At 42.7% G+C, this 22,359-nt stretch overlaps 2 protein-coding genes across 3 annotated transcripts; both read left to right on the forward strand.

Annotated features, from left to right (window-relative positions):
- The first annotated feature begins 275 nt into the window (after window positions 1–275).
- Window positions 276–11,721, forward strand: LOC113575306 (ethanolamine-phosphate cytidylyltransferase-like). 2 transcript variants are annotated; one of them, XM_027006747.2, is made up of 14 exons: window positions 276–337; window positions 438–572; window positions 4,286–4,374; window positions 5,719–5,880; window positions 6,577–6,643; window positions 6,892–6,976; window positions 7,081–7,122; window positions 8,007–8,145; window positions 8,255–8,337; window positions 8,515–8,592; window positions 8,711–8,776; window positions 9,221–9,286; window positions 9,489–9,577; window positions 10,049–11,721. In XM_027006747.2, the coding sequence occupies exons 2-14, from the start codon at window positions 451–453 to the stop codon at window positions 10,161–10,163; spliced, it is 1,203 nt and encodes a 400-aa protein (XP_026862548.2). In that variant the 5' UTR covers window positions 276–337; window positions 438–450; the 3' UTR covers window positions 10,164–11,721. The 2 variants fall into 2 exon arrangements, with proteins under 2 accessions (XP_026862548.2, XP_035383837.1); XM_035527944.1 differs by lacking the exons at window positions 276–337; window positions 438–572 and adding an exon at window positions 1,046–1,156.
- A 536-nt stretch (window positions 11,722–12,257) lies between these two features.
- Window positions 12,258–22,343, forward strand: LOC113575337 (guanine nucleotide-binding protein G(o) subunit alpha-like). The gene is made up of 9 exons (XM_027006788.2): window positions 12,258–12,285; window positions 13,788–13,879; window positions 14,773–14,865; window positions 15,453–15,613; window positions 17,659–17,787; window positions 19,801–19,930; window positions 20,445–20,516; window positions 21,717–21,804; window positions 22,153–22,343. The coding sequence occupies exons 1-9, from the start codon at window positions 12,273–12,275 to the stop codon at window positions 22,341–22,343; spliced, it is 969 nt and encodes a 322-aa protein (XP_026862589.2). The 5' UTR covers window positions 12,258–12,272.
- The last annotated feature ends 16 nt before the right edge of the window (window positions 22,344–22,359 follow it).

Consider the following 22,359-nt stretch of genomic DNA (forward strand, 5'->3'; position numbering starts at 1 on the left):
AATAAACAGGCAATTTTTGCATTCCACTTATATTCTAAGTGGGAATGAGAGAAACAACGGACTGGATATTGTACCAGTCAAACAGCCGAGCCTAAAATCATTTTAACCAATTTAACAAAGTCTGTAAAAATGTATTCTACTCATTCTTATATCTGGCTAGGCTGATAATCGCATGATGTTGGAACAGTGATTATGTAACTATACGTCGGCAATGTGCTGAGTGGACGCTCTCATCGTACGACTCGTTACCCGTGACGCCACTTCCCCGGTAGAGAAGGCACTGCCCCCGGTGTGGAGCGTCACTCTAACGCAAAAAGCGCCTATACTACAAGGGAACGTACGTGCTATTAAAATTAACATCGAAGAGTGGTTATTTTGTAGCTAGTGTTTTCGTTCTGTTTATGCATCTCGGAGTTCACTGTAATATTTCTGAAAAGACTTATACCCAGAATGATCAAGAACGGACATCACCAGGCGAGCAAACCGGGCGAAGGCACGGAGGCGAAGCCGTTCGCAATCGCCTGCAGTCCCGAGAAGAGGAGGAGAATCATCCGAGTCTGGTGTGATGGGTGGTGAGCAATGCACTGACATAAATTCCTCAGAGCAACATCATGTGCTGTGCACACGCATGGGCTAGAGCTTATATGAAGAGTGCCACTGTATTTATATCAATCAGCTTTTTGAACAGCACACTCCGCCTCTTGGCATAAATTCGTTTGTAGGTCAAACCCAGTGGGCAGTGGTGTCGTGCATTTATTTTAACTTGTTCCTCTGCCGTACTTGAAGCCGGACGTTATTTTCCTTCTTCTGTAACAAGCTGCTCGCATCTTCTTCACGTGGCAGATTAATGCATTTGGCTTGTTTATTTCTGAAGTGACATCGAATGTCAAACAGGCTGTCATTCTGCATTCATTCTCAATGCACCTGCACCGTCATTTTGTTTAAACGCTAGAGCAGAGCGGAGAACCGTGAGTCTTGTTTTTAATGACACGCGACATGTTCAAGTTCTCTTCCTCTTCCTCCTCCTCCCCCTGCGGCGAAAGGATAGCGGTGTCTCTGGGGTCTGTTATCGGTGGGAAGCAGTGGGTGGGTCGCGGAATTTAATTGCGCTCGAAACAGCAGACGGGTCAGCCGCTATGATGAACCAGTTATGCAGGTATTCACGGGATATACTCCAGAGAAGATCTGATCACTGTTCATACCTTATAATGGGCTTCATTATATTACAGTGAACCAGTTTGTACTTGGTGTCACTGACTGCACAGTTAAATAGTGAACTGAAATATGATTGTTACAGAGTAATACAGCTATATATTCAGATATGTACAATAATAAATGCAGTGCTTATTATAGGATTATCACAGAGTTAACCAAAGATCAAGTTCCAACCAAACAAAAGGTGAATTTGAGTGGGTAGAGATTTGAGTGCAACATTAACATAGAAACATGTTTTGCAAGTTCTGAATTAAGAGAGTTTAGGATACTTATAGGAGCAAGCTATAACACACTCCATTGTGTGTGTGTGTGTGTGTGGGCTAAGGCATGGCTTTATGCTGTAACATGCTTATGGACTACAGCAAAAATACAAACAAGTTGGCTGTTCTTTAAGCTTGGAATGAAATGTCAGTGTGTGTTGAAGGCTCTGCTGGACTTGCAGAACTCCAGACTCACCTGTTTTGCCCACTAGGGTGCACTCAGAATGCTTTGCATTCATGCACATGTAGGATTACATGGCCTTTCTCTTGGAGAATTCCTGCCATTTCAGGCAGCCCATCTATTGTGCTGAGGTGGATTGCGGGATATTTCGAATGCCAGAATATTAAAGGGTGCAGAAGGAGATATGGAGCATAGCTGTAACCCCACCTCCCCACTCAATCCCTGCCACCCACACCTGCCCAACCGTCCCTTTCACCATGTTGGAATTACCACACGTTCATCCCAAGTCCAGCCACGACCTCACCATCTGCTGCCCAGCAGTCCTCGTGGCCAATGGCTGGTCCAGACCCTTCTGAGCCTGCTACAGATGGCTCTTGTCAGTCAGTTCTATGTTCGACACCTGCACCAAAAGAAATTCCTTGTAAATCTGGAACTTGCTGAATAAAGATTCTGATTCTGAATCTTATTCAGTGAATGACTGTCACCTGATTTAGCAGATTACTCAATATGCAGTTGGAAGCAATCTGGGTCAAAGTGCATCTCATCCCTACAGAGCGTTCAGAAAAGCCAAAGTTCATACCTTGTAATCCGCTTTGCTTACCTAATTTGTGGCCGGGCAGAGTGCAAGATGTACTGACATTTACAACCTTTTGGAGGATATTTATAAAGTTTATGATCTCCCCTGCTCAAACACCTTTGTGAACACCTGGCAGATAAACATGAGAGGCAGTGTAAGCACCTGGCATACAAAGTTTTTTTTTGCTAAATTATGCTGTCAGTGGGGTTATGTCAGCAGTGTTCTCTGTAATGCTAGGCTTACGCCTTTACCATAAAAGTGCCCAAATATTTCATCTTATGCCATCACATTTAAGACAAATAGTTTCCTGACATCTGGCCACCAAGTCTTACATTTGTAGCCTGATTTTCATCCTTCCTTACCTTAAAACAGGATAACAAATATGAAGCCTCAGACTGATTCAGTATCACTGAGCTTTTTTATTATGGCTAAACTGGATGTGCTTCTGAAGTGTGTGATATTTTGCTCCCTGGCCATTAGAACGAGGAGCTCAGATGCTATCTGGGAGTCTGTTAACCAGTTCCACTAGTTAATATTTCATGGTCCTCTGATGATGCTCTTGTGACCGTAGCCCTGCTTAAAGGAACAGTGTAACCTGACCGTTAGATGCTTCAGGGTCTGGCTCTAAATGACTGCACACACACACACACACACGCACACACACGCACGCACGCACACACACGCACGCACGCACACACACACACACACACACACACACATAAACACACACACACGCACGCCTGCGCACACACATACACACACGCTCCATCAGCTCTCCATGAGCGGCCCTTCATGCAGACCCTGCCCTCTGCCCGTGGCCCTGCGCCCTTCTCCGCTGGTGGAGGAACTGTGCCAACTCGCATCTCACAGCCTCTCCGACTCCCTGCGCGACAACTGACCCAGTTTCTCCAGGCTGCACCTGCGTGCCACAGCAACAAAAGGGATAAGAAATGCAGGGAGGACTAAGATATACACAAGCAGGAACCTGTTTGCTGGTCCCTGCGAAGCTTGCGTGAATGACAGGAACGGAACCACGTTTGCAGGGAGGTGTCATTTAAAAGCAAACCACATGCCCGCAATAAAGAAAAGGAGTGGATGACTTTTCTCTGGATCATAACGGCAGAGTGATAGCACCCCAGTGTTTTCCTGATGTCTGAGTTTATTTCTGTCCCTCAGTAGTGTGCAGTCTGACTACCCTGAACTGACTACCCTTGGAATCTCATGGCAAAACTGAAACACCGGATCAGTGCATGTTTTCATGGTGTACTCTCTTCACTCATGATTCATGAACTACATCTTGTTCCTGTGCTATCTTGTGTAGAATGCTGGGAATAATCTTATGGCAAACAATATGCAATCTAATGCGGTCATTTAAATGTGTGTATATTGGCGGTTACTTCCAGCCTGGGTAGTTAGTCACATTTATATCTGTAGTGGAGCATACTATTCTCATCAGTGCACAGAGGGAATAGATCAATAAAACTATTGTAATTATGTACATTAAAGGCATATTACAGGTGTTGTAATTATTTGGTACATTTTTTATTTGCTCAGATGCATGTTTCTGTTGTTTTCTTTGTGAAGTTGTAAATGACATCTGTATTAATATCGCTCGGTCTATCTTAGTTAATTTGATTAGTTTGCTTAGCTAATCTGATTACCCTGCCTAGCTGATTTGGACGGAAAGGCTGTGCTTCAGTGACTCCTTGAGATGAGAACACTCTGAGGTTTTCCTCATATAAGTGCTGGTGTCCCAAAACAAACCTCCTGCTGACTTTAATCAGAACTTACCTTTCTACAATCATTCACACACATAACCAGTATGCAAAACCCTGGTTTTAGTCATAACACCAACTTTGGTATTCTGATAACTTCTATACGCTGGAGATTCTGTCCAAGGGGCTACATAAGAGGTTTCATAAAAAGCTATACAAGATCAAATCAAAAGTGATGTGGTTGACTGTGCGCGCGCATGGGTGTGAGTGCGTGCGCGTGTGTGTAGTGTCAAATGTAATGTTTTTGTAACTTTGTAACTTGTTTGACTTTCTTTAGCTATGACATGGTCCATTATGGACACTCAAACCAGCTACGACAGGCCAAGGCTATGGGGGACTACCTTATAGTCGGGGTGCATACAGATGGTGAGCACATACTCTCACACACACACACACACACACACACACACACACACACACACACACACACACATACAGCTGTGGGACCCTGCATGAGGGGACAGCATGCAAAATGTGTTTTGTTAGGGCTCAGGAAGAGTTTATCAGTGGAGCAGCATAAGCACACTGGGCCACCCGCTTCCTGATCATGGGGACATTTCCCCATGCACTGCAGATACATAATGGCAGCGTGGTTTTGTACATACTGCAGGACTGGACAACAGTCGTAGCGTTACTAGACGTGAGCGCTAACAGTGTGTATTAGCTTCATGCTAGCTCTAAGGGTAAATCACCTCAACCTTCCAAGTGTGTGATCAGGCTCAGGTGGAATTCTCTGTGTAATGAAATTCTGTAAGCGTGTCTGTATGATAATAATAAATAATGACATCAAACAGCACATGTATTATATTGTACCATAAGATATCATTTCAACAATCAATCATTTATTGAAAAAGTATGTGAACCTCTAAAAAGTGATTTCTTTAACAGAGTATAATTGGAGCAAGTTCACTTGTGGGTTTGACACAGTTTCTGTTAATAGCTCTTCAAATCAATTCTGTTAGAAGAAATAAGAGTTGTTAAATCTTAAATAATAAAATAACAAATACAAATCAAAGCTAATAAAATCAGAAAGAGTCACAAAAGTATATCCAAACACATGGTTCTCTGTTAGCCAGTCCTTAGTCAGGCAGGTTTGTTTGCAAATGTAAGAAATCCAGCACTGCTGTTTAGGAGCATGTCACGGAGCGCTCCCCTTGCCACTGGTCACCTGGTACGGCCCACCGTGCAGCGGGAATGCACAGTTTGTCTCATTTGTAAGCACACCTATGTTGTTTAGCACACAGCTGCACCTGGTTAGTCCCGTTATGTCTGTCTGTATTTAAACGCCAGTTGGGGTGTGCATCATTGTCAGTCATTGTTCATATTCTTGTTCTCATCATTCATGTGAGCCGTATATGTATTCATGTTCACCGTTTATTTTATACGTGAGTGCCGCTGTCTTTTTTGCTTGTTAACAAATGTCTGTCACCTTCAAGGGAGTCTCCTTGCCCTGTGGCACTTGGGCCGTTACAGAGCAGAATGCTCTTTGTGTTGTTAAATTATTTTTTAAATATTATGGCTTCTATGATAATAAGATTACACTTTAGATGCCATTTAGCGTAGAAACTGAATTCATTTGAAATGGTCGCCAAACATTTCATGTGTGCCAGATTTTTCACAGCCTCACTCCTTCTCTCTGTCTCTTCTGTCCATGATATATGACTTACATGTTTTTGTGCCTACTGATATTTTCTCCTCTTTCAACTGTAGAAGAGATTTCAAAGCACAAGGGCCCTCCAGTCTTTACGCAGGCAGAGAGGTACAAGATGGTGCGGGCCATCAAATGGGTGGATGAGATAGTGGAGGGTGCCCCTTACGTCACCACTTTGGACACCCTGGACAAGTACAACTGTGACTTCTGTGTGCATGGAGGTATGGATTATTGCATGCAAACCATATCCTGTTTACAAAAGGCAATGTTACAAGGAATACCAAATCCATCAATGAATGTGTTTACATTTACAGCATTAAGCAGATAAGATATGGATCTGGATAAGATCTGGATAAGAGCGACTTACAAAAGTGCTTTGTCATTTACTCATAGAATACATCCTAACCAGTAGAGTAGGTTAGACTCCAATATACCAATGATCTAGAATACTGTAAAAATACAGGGATGAATGCTGATGCCTAGAAGTACAAAATGCATAAGGTCTATCTTAAACAATGATAAATGCAATAAACAAGTACTAGAGTCTGGGATAACCCCCTTCCAGCCTGGTTTTGGGATAACTCCTTTGAGACTGGGTCTGGGATAACACTATGAGACTGGGTCTGGGATAACGCCATTGAGACTGGGTCTGGGATAACGCCATTGAGACTGGGTCTGGGATAACTCCCTTTGAGACTGCGCCTGGGATTATTCCCTTTGAGACTGGGTCTGGGATAACCCCTTTGAGACTGGGTCTGGAATAACTCCTTTGAGACTGGGTCTGGGATAACCCTCTTTCAGACTTGGTCTGGGATTACTGCCTTCTGCTCTTACAGAGAAAACCAGCAGTTGGCTGGTTAACACTCACTGTGTACTTCAAGTTCCTAACCTGCTCTGTTTTGTCTCTTTTGTTACAGATGACATCACCCTGACAGTGGACGGAAAGGACACATATGAAGAGGTGAAAACATCTGGCAGGTACAGGTGAGATCTGGGGTCAGACAGCTGAACACACAGGTACAAATTAAATCAGGGGTCCCAGAGCTGAACACACAGGTGCAGGTGAGATCAGGGGGCAGATTGCTGAATGCCTGACCAAGGTTGTCGAGCAGAGCAGCACTCAGCGGGAGCTCCCAGCCACAATTGCATTGTTCATGCGATTCCAGTGACCCAGTCACAGCTGCCAAATGTGTTAGCATTCCCACTCAGTTCTTACATGAGTGTCTCTGCAGGGAATGTAAGAGGACTCAAGGTGTCTCCACCACGGACTTGGTTGGTCGCATGCTCCTGATGACAAAGGCACATCACAGCAACATAGTGAGTTTCCCCTGACCTCAGAAGTGTTCCAGCCTACTGTCTCTGCTGCTCTGTCCTAAGATGTTATTGGTCCATCTCCCAATGTGTTGTCCTTCCCCTCTCAGGGCAGCTCAGACTACCAGCAGCATACAGACAACTTTGGAAGGGTGAGTGTGTATTCAGGATAACCGTGCACTTAATCAGGAACGTAATACTGCCTGACAAACATGTCATATTTGATAGAACTCTCACCATACTGACCTAGGATCAGTGTTGAGAGATTTGTTTTCATTATAAATATATTTGTCTTTTTTTCATGGTCATGATTCTCACTTTCTTTATACTTGTGGGTTCAGTGGATTGAACTGGACAGGAAGGCCTAAACAGGAAGACAGAAATATTTTTGCCTTCTGAAAAAATGTGCTTAGTCACTGTAGACATCTTCTTGCTCTGTGTACATTTATTTTTGTTCATGTGTACATGCTAAGTTGGCAGTGATAAAGGGCTTGATTTTGGTCTGGGTCTGTAGTCAGTCTGTCGGATACCTCAAGGAAGGCATGAAAATCCCTACTGTTCCCCCACAAGGACTGTGCCATGCTCACAAACTAAGCAAGGGCAACAGTGAATGATTCAGCTCAATAAGCCTGACAGTTTATTAGTCACACTTGAAAGGAAGAGAAAGAAATGTGTGTGCAGTGCTGAGTTACGGTCCACGTTGGTTTCTCAGAGGCTAGGGCTTAGGTGGTGTTTCTGAGCCATTCTCAGAACAGACCAAGAATTGCATGGCCATCGATAAAGAAACATTCTACAAATAGTAATAGAAAAGTACCAACACAATGTTATCAACTCAAGGTTAAATTGTTTTTCTTTTGCCTTGTGAGAATACCATGTTCTAATGTGTGTAGATAGAAGTTGCTTATTCTAAGATTTGGATCCAGTTTTCCATTTGCACATGTTATATTTAAGATCCACGTTGGAATATTGCAAGAAGATCCTGGGTCAATGTAAAAACTAACCTGCCATCTGTGTTCCTGACATCTCTGCCTTATAGGGTCCCAAGGGCCACAGTCCCTGGACGGGAGTGTCCCAGTTTCTGCAGACATCCCAAAAAATAATCCAGTTCGCGTCAGGGAAGGAACCACAGCCTGGGGACACTATCATTTATGTGGCTGGAGCCTTTGATCTCTTCCGTATCCTCAAACGCTCCCGTCTTCCCACAGATCCAAGAAGCGTAGATCCTACCACAAACTTGCTCTAATAGCTTGTGTGTGTGATTTACCTTGATGTGACGATCTGCAGACATTGGCCATGTGGATTTCTTGGAGGCTGTGCATAAACTGTCAGATAAGCCATACATTATTGTGGGGCTCCATTTTGATCAGGTAAGATTGATTTTTAAAGACGTTTTTATAGCAGTGGATATTCAGGTTCTAGTTGTAGTGTGGCAGTGGTTTGTTTTTTCAAGTCTACATGGCCTACAGATGAAACCAGACATGATTAATTAAAAGGCTGAGGTGTGATAAATAAGAAATGGCGAATGACTTTTTCCGCTGTTTCAGGAGGTGAATCGATACAAAGGGAAGAATTATCCCATCATGAATGTTCATGAGAGGACGCTCAGCGTCCTAGCCTGTAGAGTAAGTTACTTTTAAGTTTTTGTTACTTTTACTCATTTGAACTAAAGAAAATAAAATTAGTTTAATTTATTTAATTGAAATAATATTTTATGCTGGTTATTTCCTTGGTCCTTATAAGTATGTCTCGGAGGTGGTGATTGGGGCTCCTTATGCTGTTTCAAAGGATTTGCTGGACCATTTCAAGGTATAAACCTGTTTATTTAGAGCTAGACATAAATGCAACAGGTGCACAGTACTCTGGGGTTGAGTATATTATAACACCCATTACTCTGGGCTTGAGTATATTATAACACTCAGCACTCTGGGGTTAAGTATATTATAAAACCAGGCTTTCTGGGGTTGAGTTCAATGTAACACCCAGCACTCTGGGGTTAAGTATATTATAAAACCCAGCTTTCTGTGGTTGAGTCCAATGTAACACCCAGCACTCTGGTGTTGAGTCCAATGTAACACCCAGCTTTCTGGGGTTGAGTTCAATGTAACACCCAGCAATCTGAGAATGATTACATTGTAACACCCAGCATGCTGTGGTTGAGTAAGATGTAACATACAGTACTCTGGTTTTGAATACAATGTAACACCCTGCATTCTGGGGTTGAATGCCATGCCAAATCCTTCTGCTGTGCAGGTGGACCTGGTTTGTCACGGGAAGACCGAGGTGTTTCTGGACCGAGATGGCTCTGACCCATATGCCGTGAGTACTGGCCTGATCATGCAGAGTAAAATGCATTAGGATTCATTCATGTAATGTAAGTATAATATCTAGCATAAAATCTAATAAAACTTTTCAATAGGGCAGAGTATCATGGTGTGACCGAGTAACCTTTGTTTGTATGTGTGCGTGTGCGTGTGTGTGTGTGTGTTTGCGCGCGTGTGTGTGCTTTGCCTCCACACAGGTACCCAGGACCAGAGGTATCCTGCGTATTGTGGACAGCAGGAACAACCTCACCACTGATGACATTGTACAGAGGATAATCAAAAACAGGTGCGAAGGGTGTCACCCCACATACAACACACACGCTTGATTCAGTGACCTGCTGAATGCTGAGAAGGCCAAGACTGACAGCGCGTATAGATGGCTCCCGGCATGTGCTCAAGGTTAACATTACAGAACACATTTTACTGGGCATGAGAAATACAGAGGTGAGAATGTGCTGAAAAATCTTATTCCCACTGTAGAGGAAAGTTAGAAATGTCAAAAGAAAAAGGCGGGACTGTCCTGGAAATGGCCACAAGAATCCGACATATTTCTTAGTTTTCCACAACGAGCTGCTTAATTTTGTGACATGGTCAACAAGATGCAAATGACCAGCCTTCCACTGTTTGCTTGTGCATTTTTCCAAGAGCCCCCACACAGAGGAAGGGGCCTCAACAGGATCCAGTTGCCCAGGCTTTTGTCTGTGATGCTGCCATAGTGATGCTGCTTTTGAGTTGTGTGCTGTATTCCGTCCCTCAGGCTGCTGTTTGAGGCTAGGAACCAGAAGAAGGAGGCCAAGGAAATGGCAATGATCCAGGCCATGAAGCAGCGAGAAGAGGATAAAGCCAAAGAGAGAGCCCAGGCTGTGCTGTAGGAAGTTTGGGAGCAGGCGCTGATCAAAGACTGCCGAGACCCACCCCCTGTCCCAGCTCCACCCACTACCGCCCCCCACCTCAGCCCCAATTCCTGCCCCAGGCACACCCACTGCCCCCCCATTCGGTTCCTCTTCCTCCTTAGTTACAGGGTACAGATGCAGCTCACAGTCTGGATTTGTCACACCAACTACAACAGTCTGCCCACATCATGTAAATATGTATTTTTTTGTAATATGAACCTATTATAATTGACTGATTTCTGTATTTATCCCTCTCAGATTTAAATACACAATGGTAACTGGATTTTTTTGCTTGTATGAAGCACTGGAACGTAATATTGTTATTTTTAATACAGAGAGTGCATTTTAGATCGAGTTGTGTCCATAACATTTAACAACAAATTTAATGTCATCTCTTTGAAAGGCACATTAGACACTGTGCAGTTGGTAGAGAGACATGTGTTTCAACTTTGACCTGACCTTCCTATTTTAAATTGTCTTTGAGACAAATGTCCTTTGCCTTACTTCAGATATGTATGCCCTTCTATGTTTTAAACTACCTAGACAGAAAACTGAGATTCCTGCTCACAATTACTGAACTAAGTCACAAGAACTAACCGTAAAACTGCTCTAGAAATAGCATTTGGACTCATATAAAAATAATAAAAGATTAACCTTGGAGAGAAACAGTTGAAAACTGCAGTCGACACGAATAGGATCTCTGTGAGTGTGTCACTGGTGTAGATGATGTAAATGGCATGAAATACTTGTTTATTTAGACCACAGTCCACGTAAATCGCTGCTTGCGTGGCGCAGTGCCTAATCAGCTGCAGTCGGTAAGGGGTGTAGTAACACGTCCAGCCACTGGAGGTCAGTCTGCCTCTAGAAATGCTCGAAGTGGAACTCAGTTTACTGAAAGGTATATGCAGGCTATGATTGTCAGTGGGAGACATGTGGTGTTGGCGGTCTCATCGGTTATTAAGATATAACCCACATCACAGTTCTGACTCCACTTCAATCATGTCTTGACTGAAACTGTATTTTTGCTCTTCAGGAAACAGCTAAAAATGAAGGGTTGACATTAGCAGTATATTTTAGTTAAATATTCAAATTCAAATTGTACTGTTAATTAAATGTTGTTTTTAAAACTTCCAAAGATGTCACATAATAATCCGTTCACCTGACGTTTAAAATTTCTCCTTAATGTGGACAACACGCTGCCTCGGTGTAAAACAAAAGTCATATCAGGTCCTGTGTAAGACTTCCCAGTACGGTAACTATTCGAGTGACATCCTGAATTCATACAGAATCGTATGAATAAATGTGGCTAATCCGGGAGCAGCACTAGTCAAGGACGGAAATCTGGTGATACTGTCAAAGGGGCAAAGCATCCCATTGTATTTGGTGTATGTCCTTGTATATAAAATATTGTAAAAACAAATTGTTACAATATATCATTGTCAGAATCATCAACATCTGTTTTCTTGCCTTTTATTATTTAGACTTTTAATTTTCTTCCTGTAATGATCTGGTTTATTAAATTATTTGTACGTGAAAACGTTTCTTGTTTATGTCAATTTAGCTTTTGCAGTGAGCACATGTGAGACAGGTTAATTATGAGCAATTGCGTCTGTGCGTGCGCCTCACTCTCCAGCTGGGTTTGCTAGCGTCTTCAAAAAGGTTCTGGTCGGATCACATATCAATCAAACTACTTCACGTCACGGTGAAAGTCTAGAGCTTCAGGAGTTCTGATATCTCCTTAGCTCAGCACAAACCAGGACGCTATCTAAACACTAGGCCTACTCATTGGATCAGAAATCGACTTCAGAATCATCAACAAATGTTTCGCTGTTTTGATCCAACATCTTTGCAGGTATGCCTAAAGTCTAAAGCTACACAAATCTTGTCATAGATGCATGTACAGCTAATCCAGCATGAGAACACCGGTAAAACGTCTGTGCGATGCGGTCTCCCGAGGCATGTCTGAGGGCGCTGCTGGCATACGTCCCCTCCCGAGTTTCAGAGGAAGAGAAACGGGCCAGTAACCGCAGTGCCAAACTAGACCGAGAACTACAAGCACAAGCCAGAAACGACACGCACGTGGTCAAAATGCTAATGCTTGGTAAGATTCCTCACAGTTTTGGTTTACCAAGCATCAAGGAGTTAGACTTGTAGCTGGTGGACTGAAGAATGCATCTGATCCAGCACTATCCTAGATTTTGGTTGGGTGGAAGTCTGTTTGCATAAGTAGACCATGCACACATCATGCATCATCTGAAAGACTAACCTTGCGCCTCACCTAGGACACTTGCCTTGGACCTTTCTAAATACACACGTGTATGATTATAAACGCCTATTAGCATATTCTTTCTACCCCACTCTTTAGTGCTGTTTCAGAACACAGGACCAGTAATGACTGAATATTGTTTACTACTCAGTCAATTCCACACTGTACCAGTGTACCCGTTTTTAGTTTTTCAATTTAGTTTTAGTTCATTTTGAGAGTGCTTATTTTTAAGAATGCTTACATTTTTTTATGTTTTTGTTTTCTGTAGAAGATTAGATTTTATTCAGTTTGATGACAAGGTTGTGATGAAAGAAACATATCCAGCCAACAGTGGTCCTGCACTGCTGGTCAGAAACTGACCATTAAGTAAGGGCTAGAATCCTTGTTTCCTGAGAGCTGTTTCAGCATGTTTTACACCTTACCTTCCCTAGGAGTTGAGTGAGATTACCTACACACATCAGCCAGTTCACGTTGGTATTAATATCTTGGGGGATCCAATCACAAGTGTGAGAAAATGGTATATTGTGTTTAGGAGCTGCATTTTGTATCTGTGACTCAAATGACCTTCAGGGCTGATCAGGGCCATGTGACATTTGTATGAATGTGTCCCACTGCTTCACTGAAAGCATTGAAAGACTGCCTAGTTAGCAGCCTAACCAGAAGAAAGCATAGCTGCTGGTTGGAAATTGTTTCTAGTGGTTTCTAACACTTTCTAGTTAGGAAAGTAACAGTGGTTTAGTGATTAGTCATAAAATCTAATCATATGTGATCACTAGAGACACATTCAATACATATGAATGGCTATCTGTACCAATTATCCACTTGTTGATATCAGATTTAAACGCTCCTACAGTGGCCAGTTAATTTAACTAATTGTTTGGAGATTACATAAACATAGAAGAGATATGGATTCAGGTGCCAGGATTGGGTATCTGGGAGCTAGAGGGTGGCAAACACCATGTATGGCAAGATGCAGCTTACAGAAGCTAACTGTACAACTTTACTATAAATACCTTAATGTTTCCAAAAATGTGTTGGACAAACATTCAATAAAATGGGGAGTTTTAAGCCACTCATAAAAACAAAAGCGCGTTGTAAAAAGCCATCGGAAAGCCCAAGTTAAACTCTGCCTTCAACTTTCAACATGCCACCACCTTGTCCAGGAGAGAGTATTTTATTCAGGAATGTCTGAGTGTTTGTAGCAGATGCCTAACTTTGTCAGATTAATTGAAAAGCCCATTGCTGGATGGTTGATGGCTTAATCCTAGCTAACATGGTTTTTGCTTGCCTTAGTTTTGGTCAACCGACATCCAGGAGTTTCTGTTCAAAACCTCTAGGCACTCCAGAGAGTGGCAAAAGCACTCTACTGAAGCAGATGAAGATAATTCATAACTGTGGCTTTACCAAAGAAGAACTTGCCACTTTTAAGGTACAGTGATCTGCTGGATTTTCTGTTGAATTCTTGGGTTAAGTATTGGGTAAAAAGGCTTGCTGGATCATTTGCCATTTACTGTGTTCTATGCAGACTTTGCATTTGCAAGTATTGGGCTATCTCTGCCAACCACTTGGGCACCATGACGTATGTCGCAAGGGATAATGAGGCTCAATAAAGGTGTTAAATCTCTGGACAAATCTCACTCTGGGGTGTATCTTCTCCTTATGCCACTCTTTGCTTTGCCTCGGGTGGATTTACTATGAGACCAAACCTCTAGACCCAAACTAAACCAATCGTAGGCACTCTTAGAATGTTTAAGATTGACAGTGTAGCTTGTTACAAGGATGGTCCACCCCTTCCATTTGTTTGTTTGTTTTGGTTTGTTTATATAAAAAATAATCTCCCAAGTGATATTTGAGGTAAATGTGATGATGATTGGTAAGTAGTCTCTAGCTTCAGACTATGACTGACCCCATGTCTTTACATGCATGTGTTGGGTCAACCTCACTGGGGATGTTTGGCAGTGCAGGGAAGAATATAGGCTTTCAGAGTGCACAGCTGGTTTATGAGCTAGTGCAAGCTCTACACATTGGACAGGGTTTGAACTCCAGGCTCTATGATGGTTCTATTCCTAGACCAATCAATGGTTACAACTTTGAAATGCAACCTTTATGACGACAGAGGGGGAAACGGATTGCGTTTAAAATGGATTGCCACCATGTTTGTTGGTGGACTGGAAAATTGCTGTAGTTTTCACTCGTTTAACAGCATAATGTTAAACAGCATAATTGCTTGCAGCTAATTATGAACAAATAATTTAAACCCGTCAAGTGCAAGTATTTGCCTAGTGTGAATTTTCTCTTGTTCACTGTCTTCTCCATGAGTAGCCTGCTGTACTGGATAACCTGTTGACTTCAATGAAGTTTGTTCTGCATGGTATGGGCAAGCTCCACATCAGTCTGGCCAACAAGAAGAACAAGGTAGGCTGCAGAACTTGGTCCCATGTTGGTTTCAGATGGTCCACTCGTCCATGGAGCAGATGACCCAACCATCGTTAACTGGCTCACTGGCAGTGTGCTTTCAAAACTTTATTCAATAACACTAATTTTCTAACACCAACTTGCACTTAATTTTCACATTTCCTCTCACCACCCAGTTGCCATTGTAGCACTAATAAATTAACTGCAATGAAATTTGCATTGAAACCACTGAGTGATTTATACAGTGTTCCTTTTGATTGGATGCACTGTTAGTGCTCAGGCTTGTTTCACCATGCATGGAGCGTAGGCATCTGTGCATCTTTGAGAAGTTATTGAAGTAGAAAATTATTTCCCTAAAACGGAGAGCTGTAGATAATGGTACAGTTAGGCAGCACTCCAGTACTGTCTGCAAATTAACATGGTGCCAGTTGCACCTAGTTGGTACCGTTTTATAATAGATACTGAAGACGAGCACATTGATGGCGTGATGTCCTTTATTTACTCAAGCATACTTATTCTTTTTATTCGCTGCTTAAGGAAGCCTTGAGCAGAATGTAAATATGTACACCTTCCTTCCATCTCTACAGGCCCACGCACGCGTTGTCTTGTCATGCGAATGCTGTGTAGGAGATGACCAGGAGCTGTTGCCCTTCATGGCTTGTTCCATCTACAGACTGTGGGGAGATGCGGGCGTGCGTGCGGCAGCTTCCAGGGGCCACGAGTACCAGCTCAACGACTCTGCACTCTAGTGAGTGGTTTCTGGTCTCCGCCCCGCATTCAAGGTGTGCTTTCCGCGCCCTGTCCGCCCGTGTGTGCCGGGGCTTACATCAGTTAAGAATGCATCTCTGCTAATGACTCTTGTGACATTTGCTGAAAGAGCCTTAATTGCTGCCTCGTTAAAAGGTGTTGCCGGTGACTGTTCTGGAAATGACTAGAATAATTACAGAGGTGGAAAAAAAAGAATTACAGGGGGTCGTTTCGCATGACGTGCTCTGTTGCTTGTGGAGATCTGGGATTAACAGGGTTTCAGGCATGTCGCCCTGTTTACCAGGCCATAGTGACTAAGCTTTCTGTTGATTGGATTTGCGTTCCTAGTGAGTAATCTGAAGCTACTTTGAACATGCTGGCAAAACCAAACCCAGTTGTATAGTTCAGAGTTCTTGGTTTTCACACACTTCCAGGTCTTGCAGAATTACTATTAGTTTGGTTGTGTTGGCTTTTATTTGCAAAAATGTTGAAATTGCTATTAAAAAGAATGATCTTAGAATATTCTTAATATTACAAATTAAATAATGCAAGATTTCACAAAGTATTGGATATTATTTTTCTATTACTTCAGTAGACACCTTGTAATTATTTTAGCCAGTTGTAAGCTGTAATGTGGTGTGTTTTGTTTTTTTTTTTTTTGTTTTTTTCCAAAAAAGATGGATGCAGTATGCCTTCTCAGAACTCTGTCTAGCATTCACTTATTTAAATGCCAACAAGCTTCTGAGTGTCAAACCCTTAATTCAGCGGAAGGACCTCCGGCTCTGAGTTCCATGCATTTCACCTCGTGGCCCTGTTGCGTGTGCAGAAGCCGGCAGAGTCTGAAAGACCCCTTTGATGAGCTCTTGCTTTCTAATGAGCTGTAGGCATTTGGGCTGCAGTGGGTTTCTGGGACGATTGGCAGCGCTGCTGGGTGTGTGGGCTACAGTGAGCACTCTTGAAACCTCTGCTATTGTGCAGAGCCCTTCACATGGAGCCACGCTATCCTAGATAGCTATTGTGACGCCACCAAATGCTGCTCTTTTCATGGCTGCTCTCAGGGTCATTTTCTTGTGGTGCTGTATTTCCCTCTATTATTTGTAGTTTCACACAACAAATGACAAACTCTATGCATGTAAGCTGTCTTGTTAACCAGTTTTGCATAACTGGGCAAAAGGACATTTTGTTTGTGTTTTGTCATTTCCCAGTAGTGAAACTCGCCTTGACTTCTATTGTCGGATCAAATAGTCAGCCCTCAAATCCTGATTGATCGAAGCATTTTTCATTCCTTTAGCTGCATCTGATGTTCTGGAGGTTCTTTCTTGTGTTCCACATGTCTTTGTACACAGCCTAGTTGTGGCTTCCAATGCAGGGCTTTAAGAAAAGGCACCCTTATCTAATGAATCATGAAAAGCCCAGTGCTGTTGCCTCCCAGATAAAGTAATCATCTGGCTACAGGCATGCAGTGCAACTGGGTGATTGACAGCTGCTCAATAGTACCCTGGACTAACACCTGTGGCCCTGTCAGCCTGGCAAGCAGAACTCGGTAAATGTCATGGCTTAGGATTGAATTTTTAAACTTGACTTGCCAAGTTGATGCACTCAAACTTGACTTGCATCAAAATCACACATGGACTGATTTGGACGCATGTCTCTCTTCCTTGGTGTGTCTCTCTCGAGTCTTTGAGATGTTGTTGTTGTTTACTGTTAATCATCAAAATGACCTTTAGGGTTCATGGGAACCCTAATCATGGTCTTCTGCTCATCTCTCATTAGCTGTACATGAGATGGCAGCCATTTTGGATGTTTATGCCATTTCTCATTGTTCTGGGATCAAGTTAAATGGACTGGTAAACTAGTGGGACACAGGAGTGGCTCCTTCCATCATCACGTTAACCTACAAATTATCATCACGTAGTTACAAATTAAAAATGACCTTTGCCCTCAATTGGCTTTTTGAGGTGAGGCTGGATAGGCTGTTGCTGTCAGACCGAAATTCTATATTAACCGCGGCTTTCTCCTGCACCACACTGATGACGGTGCCTGCAGTTTCTTCGAGAACCTGAACCGGATCATCGGCCTGCACTACATCCCCACTCAGGAGGACGTCCTGAGGGTGAGGGTGAGGACCAGTGGAATCACTGAAACCCAGTTTAGCCTCAGCCACCTGCAGTACAGGTAAATGTCTTTCACCGTCCTCCAAAGACCAACTATAGGCAAATGGCGACCTTCATGTTTATGACCTGGTTATGGTTATTGACTTGGAATGGCCCTCTATGGCACCAGTTTTATAGTGTATTTAGTAAATTAAACTGATTTGGATTCGGGTTTTGTTTTTTTGGCAGGGGGTGGGATTCTGGAGACCAAGTTCCCTTGTGTTTTTTCCAGTAGCTTTGCACTCTTGGACAACTGTGCAGTTTTTGCTGTAACTGAGCTTATGTGAAAGGACTAGAAGTCATGATGGCTACCCTGTTTTGAACAATGCACAGGGTTTAGTGGGATGAAGAATGCATTTTAGCTGCTGACCTTTAGCCCAATGACATCAGAGACCAGTCCACCAGAACTTTAATACTGGAGTGATCTCTGATCAGGAAAGGTTGTGGTCTTGCCTTTGCTGGTAGTCCAGTATGCTGATGGTTCCTCCAGTATCGGGGGTCCTCAGGGAGAATCATGATGACTTTACACAACTGAAGGAGGCCCCCTCCCCACTTTTTCATGGCTCAGAGCCATAAAAATATTGAAGGTTTTGCCTTTCATGAATTCCTTCTCACTTCTGACAATGAGGAGAATGAGCACCTCTCACTCCCTTCTGATCTCTCACTCGCTCTTGATTGCTTTCCCGCTCTCGACCTCTTGCTCTGTGCTTGAAGCTCGGGTGAGGGCCATAGCAGAGGGGCCAAAAGGTCTTGGTACGTACCCTCAATCTGCCTCTGCTGAGGAAAAGATGCCATAACGTGAGCATGAAGAAACCCAGCTGTAAGAGAGCTGCGAGATGTTCATTGTGCTGTCAACAAAAGTGGAAAAGTGATCTGGAAATTGGTCTAAAATCTTGAGTGCCTGCTCTCATTTGCTTTCACATGGCACCTCCTGTTCTGCTGATTGTGTTCTAAAATTGGCAGGGAGCATTTTGCCTGCAATCATCAGTGTCACAAAGCCCTAGGCCAGATCCAACTCGGGATCCTTACCGGAGGGTCTGGTTGTCTGGGAGCTCTTCCAGGACCCGTTATGCATGTGCACCAAAAGCAGTGCATGCACTGCTTTCGAGTATTTGCAGTCTTCTTGAGTTTCTTCGGCTGGGCTTACTGAGCTTAGCAGGACTGGCACTTGCTTCTCTGCGTGCAGCTGAGCGTGCTGGGGCATCTGCACCCTCGCTTGAGTGGATTTGGAGAGTCTTTACATGCTTCACAGCACAGCAGCAATGAGCTGCAGCTAATCGAAGTAAATGGACCGACTGACATTACTGCTGCAGCACCTAATGAAGGATGCATCATCTGACGACTCCGTGTTGTAGCAGTAATGGGGAGACAGTAGTTGCAGAAAAGTGCTTGACTGATCTCTCATATTCCATTTCCTGTGTCTCCCAACACCTTGGTTTGCATGGTTCAGTGAACTTACTGTAGTGTCTGAGTGATGTGAAGCAGCTTTAAATTGGACACGGTTCGCTGGTGTCATGTGACTAATTGACATGGTGGATCCTGTAATGCACAATTACAGCCCTGTACACTAATGCATCACTGAACTAAGCCAAAGGTGAATTACAGTTAATCCACTGGAAATAGTGTGGTTGAAAAGGAAGATGCTTCTAACTTTATAATTACTTTTTGTTACTTCAAAACTTATTATTAATGATATGCTCTGACATATTTAAGCAAGACAGTTGGTCATTATTAAGTGATTTGCCAAGTGATTTTTGTCTGCTAAATTCCTCTCTTAGAATTAGGTGCTCTGCCACTTGTATTTCTTCATCTAGCCCCAAACTTAAACTCAATCTTGTCCTCCTTGGACTTGACTTTTGAGTCACTATGGAATAGAAATATTATTTTCTGTAAAATAAACCAAATTATTTTCAGGTGGAATGATGTGCTGAATGCTCGTTTTAACCAATGCTGATGGCTGATTGCTTTCTACAAGTGAATTCCCTCTGAGCATTGGTTGGTACACGACTTGATGTTGATGTGCTGCTGTTCACAGAGTGTATGATGTGGGTGCACATCAGCTCTCGCAGAAGAAGTGGTTCAGCCATTTCGATGATGTCAAGGCTGTGATATTTGTAGTGGCTCTTACTGGGTATGACCTAAACCTTGTTCAGGACCCCTCTCTGGTGAGTAACCTGATTTAACATTTATTACAAACTCCTGCCAGTGGCCTACTAAACAACCACTAACCTTGATGATAGTCCAGGATCCTGATTACTCAGGGATAACTAGCATCCAAGTCAGTATGTCTCAAGCAAGAAGTTGTGTCCAAAATGCTGGAAAATAATAGCTTTCCTCTGAAAAGCAGGCAGATGGGCATGTTGTCCTTGTTGGACATCATAAAACACAAATATGATTACTTGCAAGTGAAGTATCAGGAACAAAGTATTTATCATAATGAGGTCACCAGAGGCAAGCAAGTGCCCCTGAATGGATGGGATGATTGTGATTAGTGTAGTGTCCCTTTTTATATAGAGTTCATCAGTTTCAAAATCATAATGGACATAAGTCTTATTGGTAATTTTAAAAAAATTACCGCTTTTAAAAAATAATTTTTGGAGTTTGTCATAGGGGGTTGTTTCTTGCTCTCTGCTGCTCTGCTCTATCTTCACTAATGGATGATTTGTGTCTTCCTACAAGAACTGTCTGCAGGAAAGCTTGGAGCTCTTCACCACCATATGCAACAACACGTACTTCAAAAAAGCTTCACTGGTAAGCTAATGTTCAGTTAAAAAATGGGGTGGGTGTGTGAAGATTCACTATAAGAAAAGATGTAAAGGTAATACACAAGGTTTCCAGAGAAAAAGGACATTTCAGAGGTCTCATCAACTGTGCAAGCAAAGTGCTTCTGAAATTCTAGGAGGTAGAATCAGTTTATTAGAAATGTAGATGTTTAAATCGCGTTCATTCCACAGGGTTCTAAAATTCTGACTGTAGATTGGCTCTTTTTACATTTACGACATTTAGCTGAGACTTTTATCAAAAGCCACTAACAATTATGACTGAATACGACTTGAGCAATTCAGGGTTAAAGGGCCCAACAGTGGCAACCTGGTGGTGGGGCTTGAACTGGCAACCTTCTGAGTACTAGTTGAGTATCTTAACCACTCAGCTCAGTTTTTCTTGGTTTCCTTCAACTTCATTGCTGTCATAGCAACAACTGGTGATGACACATACCATTAATGGAAGGTCTTTTAGTGTTAAAATAACTTGCCACTGGAAATGAGAAATCCTTATTTCTGATGGTCTGAAGCTGTTCCACAAAATGATAATCCTGGAGGATTCTGAAGTGTTGCAGTATATTAGACACTGTTTTATTTTTAGGATGTTAATGTGAGAACCAAGTAATCCTGAAGATGTATGAATTTTATGTCTGTTTTGTAGACTATGGACTGTGGACTATTGCAGTGTTTAGTGGGTTATTAAAGAAAGCCAGTGGCTTTGATGTCAGTCTGCTGTAATTGCTTCAGTTATTGCTATAAAAAGCGCAACGAACCATGGGAAGTCATTTTAGTAAAGTTCACAGGCATGTCAGCATGCACATAAATAATGAATTAAATGAATGAATGAATGAATAATTTGCATCCATCGCTAAACAATAATTCTTTACCTGATGGTCTAGCCAAACTTTTTTCCAAATCTTTTCCAAAAGTGATGGGTTGATTTTGTTTTTTTAAACAGGACTGCTGTTCCTCAATACTGGGCCCAGTATTTTTAATTATCTGTATGGTGTAAACTGGCTCAGGCTTGTTCAGTAAACACAGGAAGCATTGGGGAGCACACTTTAGGCTTTCCTTCATCAGTTTATTTACGTGTGTGTGAGAGATGTGTATTGAAGTATGGATTTAAGTGGTCAGCACTTTTCATTTGGATTAAAGACTTACTGTTTGTCGTTTTTGTATGCATCCGCAGATTTTATTCATGAATAAAACTGATCTGTTTTGTCAGAAGATAATGCATTCTGGCAGACACCTGCGATTGTACCATCCTGAATTCAAAGGTAATTGCAAGACACGGCACCTGATCAAGCAACATTTGAACACGTAATTCTGCATTCTGTTTGATATTGCATAAGGAACATCAGGGGATTCTAAAATGATCTATTTAAAGCCTGCTTCCCCCAAATTAACTCCACCAACTAAAAATGTATTAAACTTAATTTCAGTTCAAGGGCACCTGAGATGTTTGATTTTGTGGAGTTATAGAGATAAGACTCGTGCCAGACTGCTTCAGAGCAGAACAGGCCGGTTATAGATGAGCTTCATTAGATCTCCCTATTCGTCCGAGTGCTGTCTCTGCTTGAGTATCCATCCAGGCGTTGTGCATGCTCCTCTGCTGTGTGCTGCAGGCCCAGACTGTGACGTAAATGCAGCCGCGCAACACCTTACCTCCCTGTTTGTGGATCGGTCCACCGCCTCAGGCAAGACGGTGTACCCTCACTTTACCAACGCCACACACACCTCTGCCATACGGCAAGTGCTCAGTAAGGTCATGGACACGGTTGTACGGCAGAACTTTGAAGATGTGCCCCTGCTGTGAGAGTGGCTAGTGCTAA

The sequence above is a fragment of the Electrophorus electricus genome, chromosome 1, assembly GCF_013358815.1.
Source record: "Electrophorus electricus isolate fEleEle1 chromosome 1, fEleEle1.pri, whole genome shotgun sequence".
In the NCBI taxonomy this organism is placed as follows: Eukaryota; Metazoa; Chordata; class Actinopteri; order Gymnotiformes; family Gymnotidae; genus Electrophorus; species Electrophorus electricus.

Coding starts and splice junctions, on each gene's coding strand:
- LOC113575337 (XM_027006788.2), top strand. Junction 13,880..14,772: donor AAGAACTTGCCACTTTTAAG/GTACAGTGATCT, acceptor CTCCATGAGTAG/CCTGCTGTACTGGATAACCT. Junction 19,931..20,444: donor TTGTTCAGGACCCCTCTCTG/GTGAGTAACCTG, acceptor TCTTCCTACAAG/AACTGTCTGCAGGAAAGCTT.
- LOC113575306 (XM_027006747.2), top strand. CDS start 451: ATGATCAAGAACGGACATCACCAGGCGAGCAAACCGGGCGAAGGCACG. Junction 4,375..5,718: donor AGTCGGGGTGCATACAGATG/GTGAGCACATAC, acceptor TTTCAACTGTAG/AAGAGATTTCAAAGCACAAG. Junction 9,287..9,488: donor ATGGCTCTGACCCATATGCC/GTGAGTACTGGC, acceptor GCCTCCACACAG/GTACCCAGGACCAGAGGTAT.